Source organism: Cannabis sativa, chromosome 8 (genome assembly GCF_029168945.1).
Source record: "Cannabis sativa cultivar Pink pepper isolate KNU-18-1 chromosome 8, ASM2916894v1, whole genome shotgun sequence".
NCBI lineage: Eukaryota > Viridiplantae > Streptophyta > Magnoliopsida > Rosales > Cannabaceae > Cannabis > Cannabis sativa.
The window spans coordinates 14,979,348-14,998,984 of NC_083608.1; the positions used below are offsets into that span (position 1 = coordinate 14,979,348).

Here is a 19,637-nt window from a genome sequence, read left to right on the forward strand (position 1 = left end):
TTTTCTTCTCATCTATTCAATACGATTAAAATTATCAAAAACATAAAAACTAACATTCACTGAACTTGCAAAATATATACAAAAATGCTCTTATCAACATCTCTAAAGAATTACAAAGTTTCAAGCTATTTGAGATGCTTGAGAATCTCCCCGAGTAAGCTTTACTCAATTTGTACAAATCAATTCTTATCTTATACAATTCACCAGCCCCTCTATTTTTATACTAAACATAATTAGCAGCTCTAAACCAACATATTAGGACAGCTTATTAATAGGAACTGCCGCCTCCGCCTTGCTGTTATTACAGTTAGTTTTCTTTGGCCTCTTAGAGTAGGTAAGCCTAATCGGGGTATATCATTTAGCTTCTAGAAGAATTGAGGAGTAAGGAGCAACATTGTAAGTGCTTCCAATGCCAGGTACTCCTTCCATGACAAAGTCATCAGGGGATTCAAGATTAGTGTCCACCTGCAGAATTTGGACAACGTTTGCAGTTAGTTTCATTATCTTCCTAATTATAACCAAACAATATTATCAATCATTATCTGCCAATATTTTAAATGTATAGAACAACTTGAAGATTTGTCTATTTGTCTTAGTTACAACGAAAATGAATCAAGTGAGGGTAGAACTAACCACTCGAAACCATCTCTTGTTCGACGGTGGTGGAGGTATAGTGACCTTGATAAAATAGTCATGCGCATTGAAAGCCATATAGATGTCTTCTCCCTCACTGTCATGGAATCTGCGAAAGGAATTATTCGGTTAAAAGTGCTTTTGAATTCTTCAATGTTAAATGAATTATTCAATTCTGAAATTCTTGGGCTCCATGTTATGCTTTAATTTCATTTTGGTTTTAGTATATTCTTCAGTACACTCGCATGGCTCTAGCATCATTTTTTTTTACCGCATGGTCTTATTTTATTTTTATCAACTCATAGTGAATATTACATGCTCAAAATGCTAAAGACAACATCATGTACAATTTTCAAAAGCACAACCATGTTTTCCTAAGTAAACACCAAGCATTCATAGAATATCGTAAATGCTTAGAAAATGAAAATGCGATGAGTAAATATTGACATGCCATTCTATTTTTGACAGGGATGACAAAATCTCTTATACATAACAATAATATAATACAGTAGGAGGATCATATATTATATTCAGTTGTTCAATATATTTACTTACGTAAATGCGAGAAATTTGCTCTCGTAGTTGTCCCAGTTGTCTTCATGCCATGTGACATCATTCTGCATAGATGATATATTGTATGAGTCTCTTCGTAAATAAATACTTGCATTAAATTAGTGATATATAACATAAAGAAATAGAAGTCAAGAATTATTACTTTGTTGAAAAAAGTATCACGTCTGAAGACACGTCGAGTGTGTCGAAATCTTATCACCTCTTTGAAAAATCTGAAGTGATTATTCCTCCGTGCTTCTAACTGGCTCACCAAAATAAATTATTAGAATTAAGTACTACAGGATTATATATTAAAAGGAATATCGTGAGAAATCAAAACCATACCAAGCCCCACTGGAAGTGATTAAGGGCAGCATCATGTCCATAACTGTTGTTATTTCCATAGCGAGTATGTGCATATTCATCCCCCATAAGCATCATTGGTGTTCCCTAGTCATATTCATTAAATAATAATATCAATAAGAGACATGGATCAAAGGATGTGGAAAAAAAAAGTTCAATAATATGTGACTTTGGCTATAATTAAATTTACCAAAGATATTATTAGTGCCAGGTGAAAATTTTTCATTTGTCGAGAGCGTAAAGCTTTGATGGAATTATCGTCAGTCTCTCCTGTTCAAATCAACACAATAAATGAATCACCAAAAAGTTCAAGTAAAAAGTAGCATAAACATTTGGACATACCTTCATAACCACAGTTCCAACTTAAGTTATCATTACTTCCATCATTACCACCTTCTCCATTAGCATCATTGTGCTACAGAACAAAAAATTAGAAAACATGCCAAATTTAGATGGATAAACAAATAAATTGACAAGGATAGGACAAATTAAATTTCGATGGATAAACAAATAAATTAACAAGAGTTTTTAAGTACCTTGAAATTGTACGAAACAAGATCATATAATGTGAAACCATCATGCGCAATCACAAAATTAATGCTGTGATAAGGTTTTCGTTTGTTAACCTGAAAAATGAACACATACAGCTTTTAATAATATTATAGCAATGACAGTATGATAATATTCATGCATTATGATGTAATTGATTAGTTTCAATAATAGAAAGCATAACAAACTCTAGTTGTCTTCCTATAAAAAGTTTGGACATCCACATGTTTTATTAATTCTGAAATATTATAAATGGTGGTCATGTTGCTAAACAAAATGGTAAGTAGAGATAAATATAAAGAGGCTTTCACCAAGTCAATACAATACTTGCAATACTACTTTGGTACTTAATCTTAAATCTGATTCATGCTTACTTTGTAAAGGTCAGCAGATCCAGAAACACGAGTAGCAAAACTTCCCTTCATCCCGCAGTCACCCTATATAAAGTAAGTTTAAAACAAAAGATTAAGATACAGAAAAGTGGCAACTAGTTGATAACAAACATTTTTCTTTTTCATAAACTAAGAAATATTATATTCAAATCAATGAATAACAAATTTAAAAAGCAAAAGAGAAAGAAGAAAAAAGAGCATGTTTCTTTTCTTTCTTCTTTTCCCTATATAAAGCGAATTCTGTTTCTCTATTATTTTTCATTAGTGAAATTTATTCATGTATTTTTGTGAAGATCTATTTAAAATCTGTTTTATAACAGGAGAAAAAGAGCATGTATTGAGTACTTCTATGAAAGAAGAAAAGAGAAAAGAAAACTAACGACCTTACAAACATTGTGTATATTCATAACATTTTCTTTAAGCCCTACCACATTCCAAGAGGAAAGAAAAGGTGGGAAGTCACAAATTACCTTTATAAATCTTCTCATGTCATCGCGATATTTTCCATTCCATTCGGCCCACCTGTATTGAAGAAATTTTTGAGGGAGGTGAGATGTGCAAAAACAATGTACTTAGAGAAATTAATATAGTTCCTACAAGATGTGAATGTCAATGGTGTTCAAGACAAATAAAATGAATATGTAAAGGAATTGGGAGTATTGAGGGAATTAATAAATAAAAATATAGCCACAACTAAGGGTGAGTAGCTCAAATGGTTAAGCGCTTGTTTTGCTCCCACAAGGTCTGAGATTTCGAAATGACAAGAATAAAAATATTGCCACACCAGAGACAAAGCATGCAATGCATCGTCGTATTTGTTAACTTTCCAAATTTACAAATTCTTTTATAATTCTAGTACTGCTAACCAAATTAAAATGAGACTAGATGGAAAATCATTTCAAAAAGAGGAGATCAATGGCAAATTGTCAATTGACCAAAAAATAAAGGGCCTCTCACAATAATATAGCAGGAATGCACATAACAACATCATCTCCATTTTCAGCAATTAAATAATTTTCCCCAAACATAAAAACATAATGAAGTAGAGTGTGTAAATTCTTTTCATTTAATTAATAAGGGAAAGTTGAATATTGTTACCTGTCCCAATTTGGGAAACTTCCAACAAGATAAAGGCCTCCACAATCCCAAGGTTCTGCAATAATCTTACACCTTGACAGAACAGTATCTTTAGCAATAGCCTGATTCAAGAGAGATAAATAAGTTAAGAAACACTATTCTATAATAGAACAATAAATAGAAAAAACCTGAAGGCTCCATACCCATAAGCCTAATGTGTAAATATAAATAAAAGAAACAGCCATACAAACATGCTTGCATGCTTCCCAGGATAAATGCCTCAACCCCTGGCTAATACAATCAAACCTATTACAATACTAGAAGAGAGATAATTGTACCTTAATAAGTGGGGGTGCACTAAGAGGAGTACCATCTGTTCCTCGACAAAGAACACTAGCAAGGTCAAATCGGAATCCATCCACGTGATACTCCAACACCCTATATATGAGCAAAAACAGAAATGGATCCCAATATAAGCATAATACACTTAGCAAATTATTAACTCCCCTCGTACAATACACTTCATAGATGTTTATACATTAAGGTCCATACCAGTGTCTTAAGCTATCCAATATGAGTTCCATGACAACAGGCTGATTACAGTTTAATGTGTTTCCTGGACAAGAATTTGAGATGATTATAAAATGAACTTAGAACCATTGTCAACTAAACATATAATGATTGTTATACACTTTGATACCAAAAAAAGAAAAAATCATAACATGTGATTGTACTTAAGAAACACTTAGCAAATTTATAACATAGTAATTAGATAAATACAATAAATTATTCTAAGTAATGTTACATCTCCATCTTTGTGAATTTTTTTAAGACTGTTTATCAGGAAAACATTTAGCCTCTTAGGTGAGAGAGCAAGTACCAAAAGAATAAATAAGTATATCTGTAGTGTTTAAAAGCTCGAATTCCATCTTTCACACAAGAACCCAGTAGCCATACAAAGTTGTCCCACATGCACTATTTACTATCTCCATATTAAAGACTTCTTTTATAAATGAATTATTGAAAGAAAAAAATATTCATATAGAAAGAGTTGTAAAGTTTGTTTAATGAAAACAAATAGAAAAGTAATGAAATTACCACATCCAGAAAAGTTAAGCAACTGGCCATTGTTCTTTTCATCCAGCATGTAATAAACCTATATGAAAATATGCATTAGAAATGACCAAACACCTTTTATTATGCATTAGAAATGACCAAACACCTTTTATTTATGAGACAGAAAACAAGATTCTCCACAATTATTCTAGAGCACACTTATGAAATTACCTTATTATCTATGCCTCGAAATGAGGTAGTATAAGAATTGGCATCATCAGCCTCATTGGTATGATTGTAGACAACATCTAAAATAACCTGTTGAAACACACATTACAAACACAAACATCTGAGAGTCCGAGAGAGAAATAAAACAAATACAATGAAGATCCGTTTAACACACCGTATTTTTTTTCTTTATTGAAAAAGAAACAAAGGTCAAATGTTTTTTATTTTATTTTTTTTTTATTAGTGATCCTCAATTCACACTTATTCCAGAGGAAAACCAAAAACATGTGCACCAAGTTTTATGTCTTAGTACTTTGTTTTGGTATTATATAGTACTACTGTACAATTCCATTAAATTGTATAACATAGTATTATATTGCATTATATTATATTATATAGTAAGATATTAAATTGTGTTATAGATCATATTTTTAGATTTTATATTATATATATATCTTATAATAGAATGCCTATAATACTATATAATACAATACATTGTACCAAACACACCCGGGAAGAATTGTGCATAAAGTCAGAAACATGGTTACCTCTATTCCAGCATCATGCAGAGCTTTAACCATTTGTTTGAATTCTTGAGAAGCTTTAAGTGGACCACCACCAGAACTAGCATAGCGGCTCATAGGAGCAAAGAAGTTTAATGTTGAGTAGCCCCATGTATTTATCTAAAAATAAAAAAATCCAAAACACAAATGGGTTCAAAAAGTACAGCTAATTAGACAAGAAGACCACCGAGAGAAATAAAAAATGAGATTAAGGTAAAATTAAAAAGAAGAAAAAGCATGAAATGAGTATAAGCAACAAAAGAAAATTGAGCATGCCAATACTATCCTGTCTATATCTCTGCACGACATTAATGTACAAATCAATTTCCTTCTAAATTCAAAATAAATCTAGTAAAAAGTTTCTAACCAATATATTTATAATCAGCTGTGAACCACAAATTCACAACCGACACAAACTAATTTGCACACATGTAACCATTTTGTGTTTGAGTAAACACAATAAAATATGATCTACTGTTACCTCATTGTGCACCTTGATTAATTAATATTGCTTTTACCAATCAAAGAAAAAGAGTTTGCAGACATCCAAATTGAAAGATCAAGAAATACAAAAGAAACTAAAAAATTAGCAGAATCAACACACAAATGTTTGAAGATATCCTTAACAAATGATACGTATTAATTTATCCATTTACAAATAATCTTTATTTACCATGTGATCTCTAGGGTTTGGTCGCCTTTGAAGCTCTAGCTCATCAAATTCAAAAACTGGCAGCAGCTCTACCGCATTGACACCAAGCTCTTGAAGATGTGGAATCTTTAATTGAAGAAAGCAAGGGAAAGGTCAGAAAAATTAAACACAAAAATTAATAAGATAATCACAATTACAAAATAATTATCACACAAGATGATATCTCAAACTTAAATAAAAGTTCTCAATTTGATGAATTTGTAACTTAAAAAAATAAAACTACAGATTCTAGTAAAACCATTTCAGTATTTTTTTTTCTTTAGGTGCATTCTTCTAATCGGTTCACTAGAATAATGAGTGACTAACTTCAATATAATGAATAGTTACCTTCTCAATCACACCAAGGTAGCTTCCGCGTATGTCTGGGTCCAACCCGCTGGATTCATCAGCCGTAAATGCACGAACATTCATTTCATAGACAACAAGATCTTTCTGAGAAACAACAAAACATAGATCAAATTACAATAGGACAAGTTAGCATATATTCACTATCATCTTGGTATGCATGAAAGATGTTGAAATTCTATTTGTAAGACAAAGTGGTGAGAGTGAGACAGACAAAAAGAAAGGTTATCAAACTTCCATAATATTTATTATTTTTTAAAATCAAAACAGCAAATAAGGTGACAAAGTACCTCAGGAATATCTGGAAACTTATAGTTGTCTCCCCAGTCAAAAGGTGAGCTATCAAAATCATAAGTTCCAAGAAATTTAGAGAACTTTTCGTTGACATCCCCAAAGTATTTGCGACCATCAACTAGCTTTGCATAAGGATCTACTAGCACAATGCTACTATCAAAACGATGGCCTTGATGCCAATCTTGTGGACCGTCAATGCGATAACCATAGTGAACATTGCTCTTCGGTAAATCCTGTAAAGATGATCATTCTTATTCTTGTGATACATTATATAAGAAGGAAAAACAAAAATCGAATATACCAAAAGTAAAGCTAAAAGAGACTTGATCATATTTATGCATAAACTAATATGTATTTTAGATTCAAATCCTAGCTATAAGGGTTGCTGGTCTTTTCAGTACACTATGTGGGGAAAAGAAATTCTTTAACAAAGACTTTAGTAGATGGTGAAAAGAAGATAGAATTAGGGAGATGGGAAGGGTATAAATTCATGATCAAATGAAGTGAAAAAATGGAACAAAGAGGTTTTTGGCAGTGGAGCTTTCTTCAAAAATGAAAAAGGCAATTGAAAAATACTATAGATCTAGACAACATTGCACATAGTGCTAGATGGAGTTAACAGTTCAAAGAAGATAAAGTTGAGGTAAATTCCAGCTAGAAACTGATACTTTTTGAGGAAGAAAGATCAATGAGAAAAAGTTCAAAATGGAAACAGGATTAAACTCTCTCACTTAAATCTAGTATGTGTATGGGAAAGTTTCCTGTGAAAACTTTAATGTTTGTTATTGATCGTCTGTATAGGCTTTTTTTGCGTGCGGCACTATTTTATTACAGCCAGGACTCCTTAAAAAAAAGTCAATGAGAATACCTTTACACATATGTGCCAGACATCTCCAGTTCTATTCTGGTGAGGATCCAACGCCAGCTCCACCATTTCACCATCCTCAATTCCATGTGCTTCCCTGAGAAAAGCATCAAAAGGTTTATAGTAGGAAAACAAGGGAAAGAAATCTTTGAAATCTTAATATAATAGGAATTGCAAGCAATTCTCCCAAAAGAAGATTTCTCTCAATAAACACGAAAGGATGTAACAACAACAGGTAGCTTCTCCTATTTAATCTTCATAGCAAGACAATATATATCAAACATCAGCATTAATGAATTTCCTTGGTTCTTCCCTAAACACAAAAAATATAAGAAGAGTAATAATGCTCAACAATAAGGCTTCAAACATGAATGAGAGAGATTAAGCAGAGTCACCTCTGTGGAAGTGATAAGCAAAGTGTGACTGCAGTAGCATGCTGAGAAAATATTGCAAAATTGATTCCATTATCAACTTCTGACACACCAAGAGGAAAATGTTGACCTGGTAAAGTTCTCAATGATGGGCTGTTGGTCTCAGAATCTTGAAGGGCACCCATCTTGAATTAAAACAGTTTTCATATTGACATGCATTTTGAATCAATATTATGCAAAATATTACAATGCAATAAGCAATAATCAATATTATTTATTAAATCTGTAAGAACAGATGTATCTTTGTGACTCGTACCCTTAGCATTTGTCTTTATTTATTTATTTCATTCAATAAAAACAAAAATAAAAAGAACAAATAAGTACATATTAATTGCAAAGGCTAGGCAAGTACCTGAATTACAGTCTCCTGCTGAAGGCGAGGGGCATTGGACATCATCCTACACTTGAGTCGATCCCCAGACTGTCAAAATTGGAGACAAATACTTATCATTCATTAATAATGAATTTAAAAATAAAATTGAAATTGAAATTATAAGCAAATGTAGAATAGAAGACATGCCTTACTAAACCAATGTAGCTGAAAAGGAAACGATGATGCTTGTTTAATCTTCAATCTAATAATAAAATTAAACAAAAAGATTTCTTTTCAGGCACATATATTCATTATATCTTAGTTAACAAAACAACATACAAATTGAAAATTAGAAAGAAAGAATAAGGAGAATAGAGAATGACGTTACCCCGGAGCAGAGAAAGGCGGAGATCGGTAAAGAGAAGGATTAGTTTGGAGAAAGTTAGCGGAGCGGAGCATGTTTGGTTCTCTGGCCAAGGATATAATCAAATGAATGAAAATAAATAAATAAATATTTTGGAAAGTTGAAGAGAGAAATGCTGGTTTCAATGTCTGCCACGTGAACGGACCCAAAGAGAAAGACTGAGCAAGTGAGATTTGAGAGTGATGATATCACGTTTTTCTCAACTCTTCTATTCTGATCTTTCAATATATAATGACTATATATAAATAAATATCGTCTACTCCTAATGTAAATATAACACATAAAATAAATATTTAAATTTAAATTTTCTATCCTTTTCTTTTTTTAATCTTGTTTAGCAAAAAAAAAAAAAAATTAAATAATATAATCTTGAATATAAATTTATGAGAATTTAACTAGGGAATAGTAATAATTATGATATATTTGTAATCTTTATTTTATGCTCGTTGAGATTAGATAATAATAAAAATAGTTTTTGTTTTAAAAAATTAAAGTTCTAATTCTATTGAAAATAGGTGTACTGACTATTGCATTTAATTTTTATCTTATTTGAATAAGTAGTGATATATACAATTAAAGAAAAAAACCGTAAATGTATACACATTAAAGAAAAAATATCTATGCCCTTCTTCTTTACTAATTTATTTTTCTTTTTTTTTTTCTCTTTTTATTTTTTAAAGGTACTCGTTAATATTCAGTTATTCACACTGTAATAGAAACTTAAGTAGTGTTATTTTTTCTCTTTATTCTGCTCTAATATTTTTCTCAATTTTTAATCACATTAAATATTAATTAATTCAATAACTAATAAAAAACTTTTTTAAAGAAAAAAACCTTCCACGTTTTTAAATTATTATTATTATTTTTTTTTATCACGAAGAAACTTTATTAATCAACTCAACTCAATACAACCAAATGAACTTCTACAAAGAGAAGCAACAAAAATATCACGTTTTGCTTTTTTTGTTTTTGGCTTTTTGGTTTTTTGTTTTTCTTTTTTTTTTTTAAAAACATAACATTTTTAAAAATATCATTTTCTAAAAATATCACATTTTGCCTTATTTGTTCTATTCTTAATTCTCTCATTTTTTTTATTTTTTATTCAATTTATAAATATTAATTAACTAATTTATTCTCTCATTTTGCCTTTTATTTTATCTCCACTTTTTAATTGGAGTATAAGAATTTTTTTGTTTTGTTTCATCATAAAATTCATCTTTCCCAAGTAAATTCTTAAATTTTATTTTTTTTTTCTTCACAAACTTAGATTTTTCTTTTATATAATTTTTGGTTGGAGCATATGGGTTTTGTTCATATTTTAAATTTAAGTTTTTGATTAGTGTAAGTTTTTGATTTAAATTTTATTTTATTTAGAGTAATTTGCGGCATAAATACTTAAGTTTAACTTTCAGTTACAAATAAATACATAAGTTTAATTTTTGACGGTAATAATACCTAAGTTATATTTCTAGAACTCTGTAGGTACCTAACCGTTAAATATTAAGCCATTAAATCCACGTGTCATTTTGTATTCGTATATTTGAATTAATTTTTTTAAAAATAATAAAAATTTAATGAGTTGGACCAATCAAAAATTGTCACGTGGCAATTTACTTAAGTAGGTACCTACCTAAGTTCTAAAATTATAACTTAGATATTATTACCGCCAAAAATTAAACTTATGTATTTATTTACAACTGGAAGTTAAACTTAGGTATTTATGCCGCAAATTACTCTAAATAAAATAAAATTTTTTGAGTTTTATTTTTAATAAATAATTCGTTAGTATAATTTTAAATTATTATATATTAAATTAAGTTTTTAAGTTATTATTTATTATTTTCATAAGTAATTTTTTTAATTATTATCTTAAAATAAAATTAAAATAGCCGCGCGAAGAGCAGCTATATTGCCTAGTTTTATTTTAATTTGTATAGTTTAACATAAGTTATTTATTTAAATTTTTTAATTAATCTAAAATAGAAATTAAAAAAGAAAATGAAAATAAAACCTCCTATACTCTCACTAAATCAGAAATTATATATACACTTAAATAAAAAAAATAAATATTTATATATACATATTTTATAAAAATATATTGAATACTAGTTAATTATAAAAACTCCACATAAGAATTAATTAAAATCCCATATATACTAAACTAAAATTAATTTTAGTTACAAAATTATATAAATTAACTATTAATCAAATAATTTGTCAAAAATATTTTAAATTATTACTAATATATTTTGTGGCATAAGTAGGCATTTATCTATGGTGTTTGTAATTGAGTATGTTATACTATCATTATCTTTATCAGCTTGTACCTAATATATGTTATCTTTTGAAAAATAGTCTCCAAAGTTACCAAACAGTTTTTCTATTGCCTAAAGTTAAAAAAAATATGGTGTTTTTTTAAACTTTAGAATGTTAAATTATATTTATGTTAATAATTACTGAAAAAAAAATAAAGATTTCGATAAATAAATTTATAAAAAAATAATAAAAATACGAAAAAACTAATAATTTTTATTGAGATGTAAACTTTATGAATAGAATTTAAAATATATATATTTCATGTAATCTATATGTATATATTATTTTTCATGTTTATAAAAATTAACTAAAATGAAATCTATATTTAACAAAATATATATTATTTTTTATGTTTATAAAAATTATTTTATAATTAATATTTTTAAAGACCTTTTGATTTTTTAATCTAAAAACAAATTAATAATTATAATAAAATAATAAAATAATGATGTTATATTTATAACTTGCATAGAGGTAATCTCGCATATAATATGTTTTTGGTATTGAAATTGTAAATATAATACCAAAATAAGAATTTTATTTTATAATTAATTTTTTAAAGACCTTTTGAATTTTTAAATCTAATGTCATCAAAATAATTATAGTAATTAAAAACTTTAAGACATGTCTTTTGAATTGTAAATCTAATACTGAAATAATAATTATAAAAATTAAAATAATTTAACACCAATTGAATTTGTAAATAAAATACCAAAATAATAATTATAATAGATTAATAATGCTATTTTTAATTCTAAATAAAAAAATAATAATACTATATTTATAGTTGGTATACAGTTAAAAAACTAATCATATTAGTAGACAACTTTTACATATACAGATACAACATTTTTTCTTGGCTAGCCTTTTTTCTTTAAAATGTTGAATTTGTAAATCTCTCGTCAAAATAATAATTATAATAAAAATATATGTAATGTAACAATATTTGTTAATTCAATTTATACAATAGTTATAGATTAAATAAATTTATATCAACAAAATAAAAATAAAAGCGCACTATTTTTTAAAAGTAAATATATATATACATATTAGATTAAATGTACGTATACTTAGTTATATATTTAATTTTTTTATAAAAATTTTACACTAAAACAAAAATTACAAACTATAAACTCAACAATAGTATTTTACTTCTTTTTTTGCAGTAAGTAAAGATTATTGAAATTAACACGACAAAAATAAAATTGTTAAAGAGTGATTTTACAAAATAATTTAACTTAAGTTTTTTTTTTCTAAATAATAAGTACTTTTGTATATTCTTAATTATAAACAACATAAATTTATAAAATTAAAAAGCAACAAAAAGCAAAGTCTTAGATTTTAATTTTCAATAAAGTAAAAATTAAAAACATAAAATAAAACTTATAGGTTGAATAAAGATTAATAATAGAACAAAGAAATATTAAACAGTAATAAATTCATAATTAATTAATTAATGAAAGTTATCCACCCACAATATAAAAAAAAAATACAACAGAAAAATTTAAAATCACTAAACAATATAATTATTATGAAAAAAAAAAACTAAAGATAGAAGAAATAAATATTTATTGGTTTCCCACCACAAGTTGAAAACTTTGTGACTATTAAACACTCATTCATGATCGATAATGGTTTAATGTTTCACTATAAAGCACATTTTATCATCTATCAATTAATCATGATTACAATGATTCCTTCAATAATATTTTTAGCTTCTAAGTTGAAGAAATAACGGTTAGATATTTATATGTATAAAGTGAAACATATGTATGTGTATATAACATGCGGAATAAATAAACATATACACTATATGAATATAGGATCAAAATGCCTCCAACCATTGAATCTTTGAGCTTTAGTTCCACATAAGCTTGATCTGCAAAATAAACCGATTGATGTGGATAATCGGGCTTCCTCGCTCTCTCAACTCTCTTTAGATAGAATTTGCTGTTATGAACAGAATGAGTGAGGAGCTCGGGGACCGAGACCCTATATTTATAGGTGAGATACTCCATCAAAATCTGTGCCACATTAATTGTCAGAATATTTTGACAATTAATTCAGGAAATCAAATCGGGTAATGAATATAGAAATCTGACCATAGAATATTACATAATTGATTTTGTCTAGATTCAATAAATATAAAATATTCATTTATCACAAATCAATACTTTATTTTATTTCCTTAATTAAAAATATTCTAATAATAACATGAATACCTTAGATATTTCCTCACCACATAAAAATAGATTGTTTGATAGCACTCCATGTTGGTTGTAGTATTGAAAGAATATTTGTTGCTCCATATTCCCACACTTGTATATATATTCTCTAAGGAATCTCTCTCTGAATTCTCTCTCTCATTCTACCTTACAAAAGTAAAAAGAGCAGTCTATATATAGGTATAACTCACACTAGAAAATAGGTGCATAACCGGTACCAACTAACTAACTAACATAACAGAAAGTTAGTTAAGTTAGTTGGTGTAGGTGAGTTAGTTCATAAGTTGGTTTAGAGGATCACTTCCAAAAATTGATCATATTAGAGTATGTTTACAAAATGTTATTCAAAAATTAGCTTAAAGAGGAGAAATGTATGTTTCTCTCAAATAGAAAAACATATATGGTTCTTCTAGTATAACCATTTCAAAGAGTTATATTAAATTATTTTATAGTGTATTCTAATATTATATGAGATGATTTTTCATAAATAGTTAGCTTCATATATATTACTTATTAAATTAGAATTATATTGAACATTGTATCAATAGTAGTATGGCATTTCATTTTAGTATTAGACATTAATGCATTTAACAATTCTCTTAAAAATTAATATTAATGACATGACTGATCATTTTTTAATACAAAGAGAGACCAAAAATGTAAATTCTATTCATCTGAAATATGAATATGTTATTGTAGTCATAATAGACCTTTGATAAATTTTCAAGAGATTATGAATAATTAACATTATCCACATCAAAATTTAAACAGTTTATAACACACTTCTTTATAGGCGGAAAATGATTTATTTTAGAACTCACGTGTACATAATAAATTAAGAAACAATAATGGAAAATGTTATTGGAAGATTAATTTTCACCATTTTTAATGTCATTTTGCAAAATATTAACTTTTTTTCAATTAATCTTTTGTAAAACGACCTAATGTAAGATGTAACCATTTTTAGTGTCAATTAAGATATATCAATTGTGTTTGGAATTAGTTTTTTTTTACAAGGAATTAATTAATTAAGAACAAAAGATTAAAGTGCATTTTTAAGAAAATAGCTATTATATTTATATCTATAGCATTGCTAGGGTTTTAAGATTCATTGGTTGGCAGACTCTCACACCACTGAAGCATTCTTGTGCAAGAATCTTATAAGCTGCTTCAGTCGTGTGAGCTGCATCAAAGAACACGTGTGAATTTCTGTCTTTGCAAGTCACTTTACTCGGATCGCACGTGCCGTATTGTGTAAGTCCACAACATGTATTTGTTCCATCTTCTAACCCTGAAAAAATAAAATAAAATAAAATAAATCACAAATTTAAATATGTCAATTTGTTGTAATAAAATAAATAAAACATAAAAGTAGTTTATTACCGTAGCTTTGAGGATTCTGTACCAAATTCAAGATGTGTTGATAATTATTGCCAAGAATGAATGCAGATGCTGGAAGTGTACGGCCTAATTCTTGAATTTTCAAGGCAAGTTTTCCATTGAATTTTTGGACCATAGAATTTAATTCATCCACACATTTTGAGTTTAATTCATTTTTCTGGTTTGTATATGAGGGTAAACAACCCATTGCTTCAATGTCGAACACCACAAATTTTCTGGCTCCCAAATTGTACAACTCCTACAAATTCATCATGTATGTACTTAAAAGTTTCTATTATATTTTCGATCAAATACTTGGCCAAACAATGGAATAAAACTAGAGCTATCTTTAAGATAGAACTGCTGGGGTCGTTACTTAAGGCCCCTCAACCTAATAGGCCTTTCAGTCTCTTTTTCTTTTAAAGTTTTAACATCAGTCTATAAGGCCTTGAAAAAAAAAAATTGTTATAAAACGATTTAAAGACTTATTTTGAATTTGATTTTATTTTTCAAATAAAACACTCATTTTTATAATCTTGCCCATGACCCATAAAAACTAGAGATGGTTCTCTAAAAGCAAAGAAAAAACTAGTGAAGCAATTGTTTTGAGCCAACTGATTTATGTTCCAAAAAAATACAATCAAGATCACCACTATAGTTACTAGAAGACTATGTTTCAATCAATTATTGAATACACTACATTATAGGTATTTCAACCACCAAAAAGAATCAGAACAAACGCGCCAAAGCATATTTGGCAAAATTATATTTATTTGATTTATTGTCCTCAAATTGCTAATAATAATAGAATTAATATGTTGTGAAATGTCAAAAAGTAATCTTGTTTTAAAAATAAAAATTAGATAATAACATTTTGAACTATAATGGTGACACCATTTTACTTTAGTGACTAACATAGGTGTTATTTTTTAGTACTTTATTATGACTCTAGTTGGTTGAGTTTCTGTTCTTTATTTTTAGCTATTTAGGAAGTTTTGTATATATGAGAAAGCTATTAAAATTAGCTTATGTTTAGAAGAAAAATAAACTTTTTAGAATTAATAGTTGTGACTCAATATTTACCCAAAGTATTTTTGGAGCTTCATAAGTTCAAAAACACATTTTAAAAGTCCATGATCAGAACCTATATATATACAGTATCCAAGAATACACTTGGGACCAAGTAAATTATATTCTAATTGGGAGGTTATAACTAAATAGAGTTACACTAGAAAAAAAAATTAAAAAACCAAAAAATATCAATGTAATAATAATAACAATAAATAATCATTAATACTATCGTAATAGAAATATTTTAGAGTAAATATAATTTCATACATGTATTATAATTTAAAATAAAATTATTAATTTTACATAAATAAATTTACAAAATACATGTATATATTTTATTAAGATGTAATTATTCTTATATAGAGGTATACTTTGTTAATACGGGACTTAGAAAATGTATAACTAATTACAATTTAGAGGTTATTCTTATTTATAACTGACCCAAATTGGGACTTGATTTTTTTATAACAAATTAGAGGTTATTCTTGAATAGAGTATTCTTAAATAGAGGTTCTACTGTATATATATATATATATATATCTGTGTGGTTTTTTTTTTTTATAAAAGTAGTTTTTTTTTGTAAGAATTATAAAAGTATAGTTTACATGTATATATGAAATTACTAAAAAAAATGAAGTTAATTAGTACTAACCTTTAAGTGATCACCATAATTGGATATAAGGAGTTGAGCAAATGCTTCATCATTGGGTGGAGCACCCATAGTAGTAGTGTTGTTTTTCTTAAGGAAATTTAGGGCATAGTCATTAACTCCAATTACTAAAAGAAAAATGGACTTGGACAAATGGCCAGACACACCATTAACACAGCTAATGTCTTTCAAATGTAATGGCAAATATTCTTCTACAGTCTTCTTGAATAGTGAAATTTGTTCTCCTAAGCTCAAACTACCTTTCTACATGCATCACAAATTAATATTAGATATTTATTATTATATAGTATAAATATTAATTAATTAATTGTTATAAATTCATATTTCTTACAAAGCCTGACTCAGGAAGTATCCCAGCTGAAGATGAAGCATAATTGAAACCTTCAATGCTATTGTATGAACTAATTTCAACAAGTCTAATAGCTGGTGGTGGAGCTTTTAGTCCAAGTGATTCAGCTGCATTTTTATACATGAAAAAAAGAAAAAGAGTCAATCACTCCATTTTTTTAATATTGATTTAGCAAAAAGTAATAATTTTCTTTTATTAAAAAAAAAAAAAGTTCAATTTAAGGGTAGTTTTTTTTTGAAAAAAATAAAATAAGTGTGCATATATAAATACGATTAACTATCTATTTTTTTTTATAGATTGATGATACTAAACATAACTTTTATTCAATTAGTAACCTTATGGGATTAAGATTAGAAAGCTAAAATGTAATATAAATCTCACAAATTACGCACACGCCAGTAATAAATTTTCAATCCATTTTAATGCATACGTGACACATAACACTTTTAATAGCATACATACAAGATTAAGTTAATATTTGGATTTTATTTTCGATAATTTTTTAAAGTTAATCAAGATCTTTACTATAATTATAATACACTATCATATAAAAATAATTATAACTTACACTTAAAATTACTTCTACAATAGATTAGATTTAACACATCCTCCTTCTTAAGAATTTTATGTATCTATATAAATATATATATATATATGTAATGATATGAATAAGGTAGATAATACCAAAAAAATCAGGGATTGTGCGACCATTGGTGGGTCTTCCTGATGGTCCATCAGGAAAATCTTTGCCATAAGGCAGAAAGTCATATTTAGCAAAAGTCTGGATTTTATTGTTATTCCCAGCATCAACAGTTGAGTCTCCAAACACATACAATGCTGGTGCTAATAATAATTCACCTTCACACCTCTTCATCACCAATAATACTACACAAAAATTAGTAATCAACCAAACAAAAACAAGAAAACACCACCTTATTGATACTAATGATAATGATGAAGAATTCCCCATATCAATCTATATAAAAAAGTTTAAAATTATGTATAATAGTTATACAGATTTGATCTCTTCTTCTTATTATTATTAAAGTCATGTTGGTTGTTGTTGTTGTTTCTCTTGCTGCCAATGGATTGAACCCAATTTCGGTTTTAAAACCAAATAGACTAAACTTGTCACATTTATTGTTGCTTTCTAGTGGTGGGTTGTTTATATAGTACTGGATATTATGACAAATATATGTACATCGATATTATATTGTGGTTGTATATGTCTTATAATGTATATGCAATATTTTTGGCTTTTAGATTTATTTGAAATTGAAAGGGACTATTACATCTAATTTTTTCATTAAATTTGTGTAAATTAAAACTGTATATTGATAACAAAATTCATAAAGATTGAAACAAGGTAATATAGTTTTAAAAAGAAACAAGGTAATGTTAATTTAAGTATAAAAACAAAAAGTAATTTTGAAAATATTTATGTTAATTTTCACATGCACTCCACTAATTTTCATTCAAGAGTTTTCTACTCTAATAGGGTGTGTTTGGTTGGGAATAAAATGATAAAATGGAAAATAATTAATTTTTATTCCATTCCCTTTTTTTTTCTTTCTTTGAAACAAAGTTCAAGACTTCAAGTATTTCCTTTTTTTTTTTATTTGGTTGTATTTTCAAATATTAAAATAGCTTTTACATCATTTAGATGTAGAATGATTATTCTATTTAAAATTGAAAAGAAAGATCATTATATTGTAAGATTAAAAGGAGTAGTTTTTTTTTTTATTTCTATTCTATTCTTATGTATTTATATATCAAAAATAGCATAAAAAATTCTTCTAATGTTTTTTTAATTGTCTTAATTGTGGGGTGTTCATAAAAATACCTGATTCAATTCAATCCGTACGATCCAATCCAAAAGAATTTAATATTAAAAAGTTACCAATCTAAAATAACCGAACCAATCCGCACTTTTACAGATAAAATTAGATTTGAATTATTAAGATTGGATTGAATCCAAAATTTAAAATCCGCACTTAATGCATATCAAATACACTATAAGCAAAATAGCGTAAATTGGATTAGATGAACACCCCTAATTATTATGTGGTGTTCTCAAACACCAAAGAGGATAACAAGACTAAACAATAACCGTGAACCGTTAACACAAACTATAATTAATTTGCAAAGGATTGAATACTCAACACAAACTATCAAAATATGGCAACTTTAAATAGAAAATAACAAAATACTTTTTAGTAATCTATAAAATCAATTAACATTTAATTTAATTTAATATTACAGATTTTAAAGTTTGATTTTGTCATGATCACCTCAAGAAGAGTGAGCAATGTTGATTTGAGCGTAATTTTATAGAAAAATATTTTAAGAAATCCGAGTCCTGTGGTAATTTTTTCTTGGCTAATTAGTAATTTTTCCCCCCAAACTTTGACATGTACTAAATCGTGCTCTCTAAACTTTTTTGACCGTTAGAAATTCCCCTAAACTATTGAAATTGTTACATTTAAAGACTTTTGTCTAATTTCATTCAATTTTACTTTTCAGTGATTGTTTATGTACTAAATCATGCTCCCCAAACTTTGATATCTACCAAATCATGCCCTTCAAACTTTGATATATACTAAATCATGTCCCTTGAACTTTCATCCATGTTAGAATTTTTTTATTAAAATTAAACAAAAATCCTTAAATTTAATAATCTCAATAGTTCGAGAGAATTTTTAACGACCAAAAAAGTTCAAAGAACACGATTTGGTACATGTCAAAGTTCGAAGAAAAAAATTACTAATTGACCTTTTTTCTTACTATTATATATTTTTATTGATTTAATGTTTTGTAAAGTAAGTCCTC

The 19,637-nt window shown here is 27.4% G+C and overlaps 2 protein-coding genes across 2 annotated transcripts; both read right to left on the reverse strand.

Moving 5' to 3' along the window:
* On the reverse strand, nucleotides 1-9,056 carry LOC115700953 (isoamylase 3, chloroplastic). Its single transcript, XM_030628631.2, has 24 exons — nucleotides 8,762-9,056; nucleotides 8,581-8,635; nucleotides 8,413-8,481; nucleotides 8,025-8,185; nucleotides 7,633-7,726; nucleotides 6,761-6,997; nucleotides 6,453-6,557; nucleotides 6,087-6,191; nucleotides 5,399-5,533; nucleotides 4,854-4,940; nucleotides 4,665-4,722; nucleotides 4,119-4,182; nucleotides 3,905-4,004; nucleotides 3,588-3,688; nucleotides 2,960-3,011; nucleotides 2,472-2,534; nucleotides 2,085-2,174; nucleotides 1,891-1,963; nucleotides 1,739-1,818; nucleotides 1,531-1,635; nucleotides 1,349-1,447; nucleotides 1,189-1,250; nucleotides 634-742; nucleotides 1-465 (listed from the first exon to the last, which is right to left on the reverse strand). Exons 1-24 carry the CDS (start codon nucleotides 8,830-8,832, stop codon nucleotides 355-357), a joined length of 2,286 nt encoding a protein of 761 aa, XP_030484491.2. The 5' UTR covers nucleotides 8,833-9,056; the 3' UTR covers nucleotides 1-354.
* Nucleotides 9,057-14,420: 5,364 nt separating this feature from the next.
* On the reverse strand, nucleotides 14,421-17,682 carry LOC115699887 (GDSL esterase/lipase At1g71691-like). The gene is made up of 5 exons (XM_030627429.2): nucleotides 17,493-17,682; nucleotides 16,791-16,915; nucleotides 16,442-16,702; nucleotides 14,722-14,977; nucleotides 14,421-14,629 (listed from the first exon to the last, which is right to left on the reverse strand). The coding sequence occupies exons 1-5, from the start codon at nucleotides 17,680-17,682 to the stop codon at nucleotides 14,421-14,423; spliced, it is 1,041 nt and encodes a 346-aa protein (XP_030483289.2).
* Nucleotides 17,683-19,637: the final 1,955 nt, after the last annotated feature.

Coding starts and splice junctions, on each gene's coding strand:
- LOC115700953 (XM_030628631.2), bottom strand. CDS start 8,832: ATGCTCCGCTCCGCTAACTTTCTCCAAACTAATCCTTCTCTTTACCGA. Junction 5,534..6,086: donor CAAACCCTAGAGATCACATG/GTAAATAAAGAT, acceptor TTTTATTTTTAG/ATAAATACATGGGGCTACTC. Junction 4,941..5,398: donor TGCATGATGCTGGAATAGAG/GTAACCATGTTT, acceptor GTGTTTCAACAG/GTTATTTTAGATGTTGTCTA.
- LOC115699887 (XM_030627429.2), bottom strand. CDS start 17,682: ATGAAGAGGTGTGAAGGTGAATTATTATTAGCACCAGCATTGTATGTG. Junction 16,916..17,492: donor CACAATCCCTGATTTTTTTG/GTATTATCTACC, acceptor ATAAAAATGCAG/CTGAATCACTTGGACTAAAA. Junction 16,703..16,790: donor TACTTCCTGAGTCAGGCTTT/GTAAGAAATATG, acceptor TGATGCATGTAG/AAAGGTAGTTTGAGCTTAGG.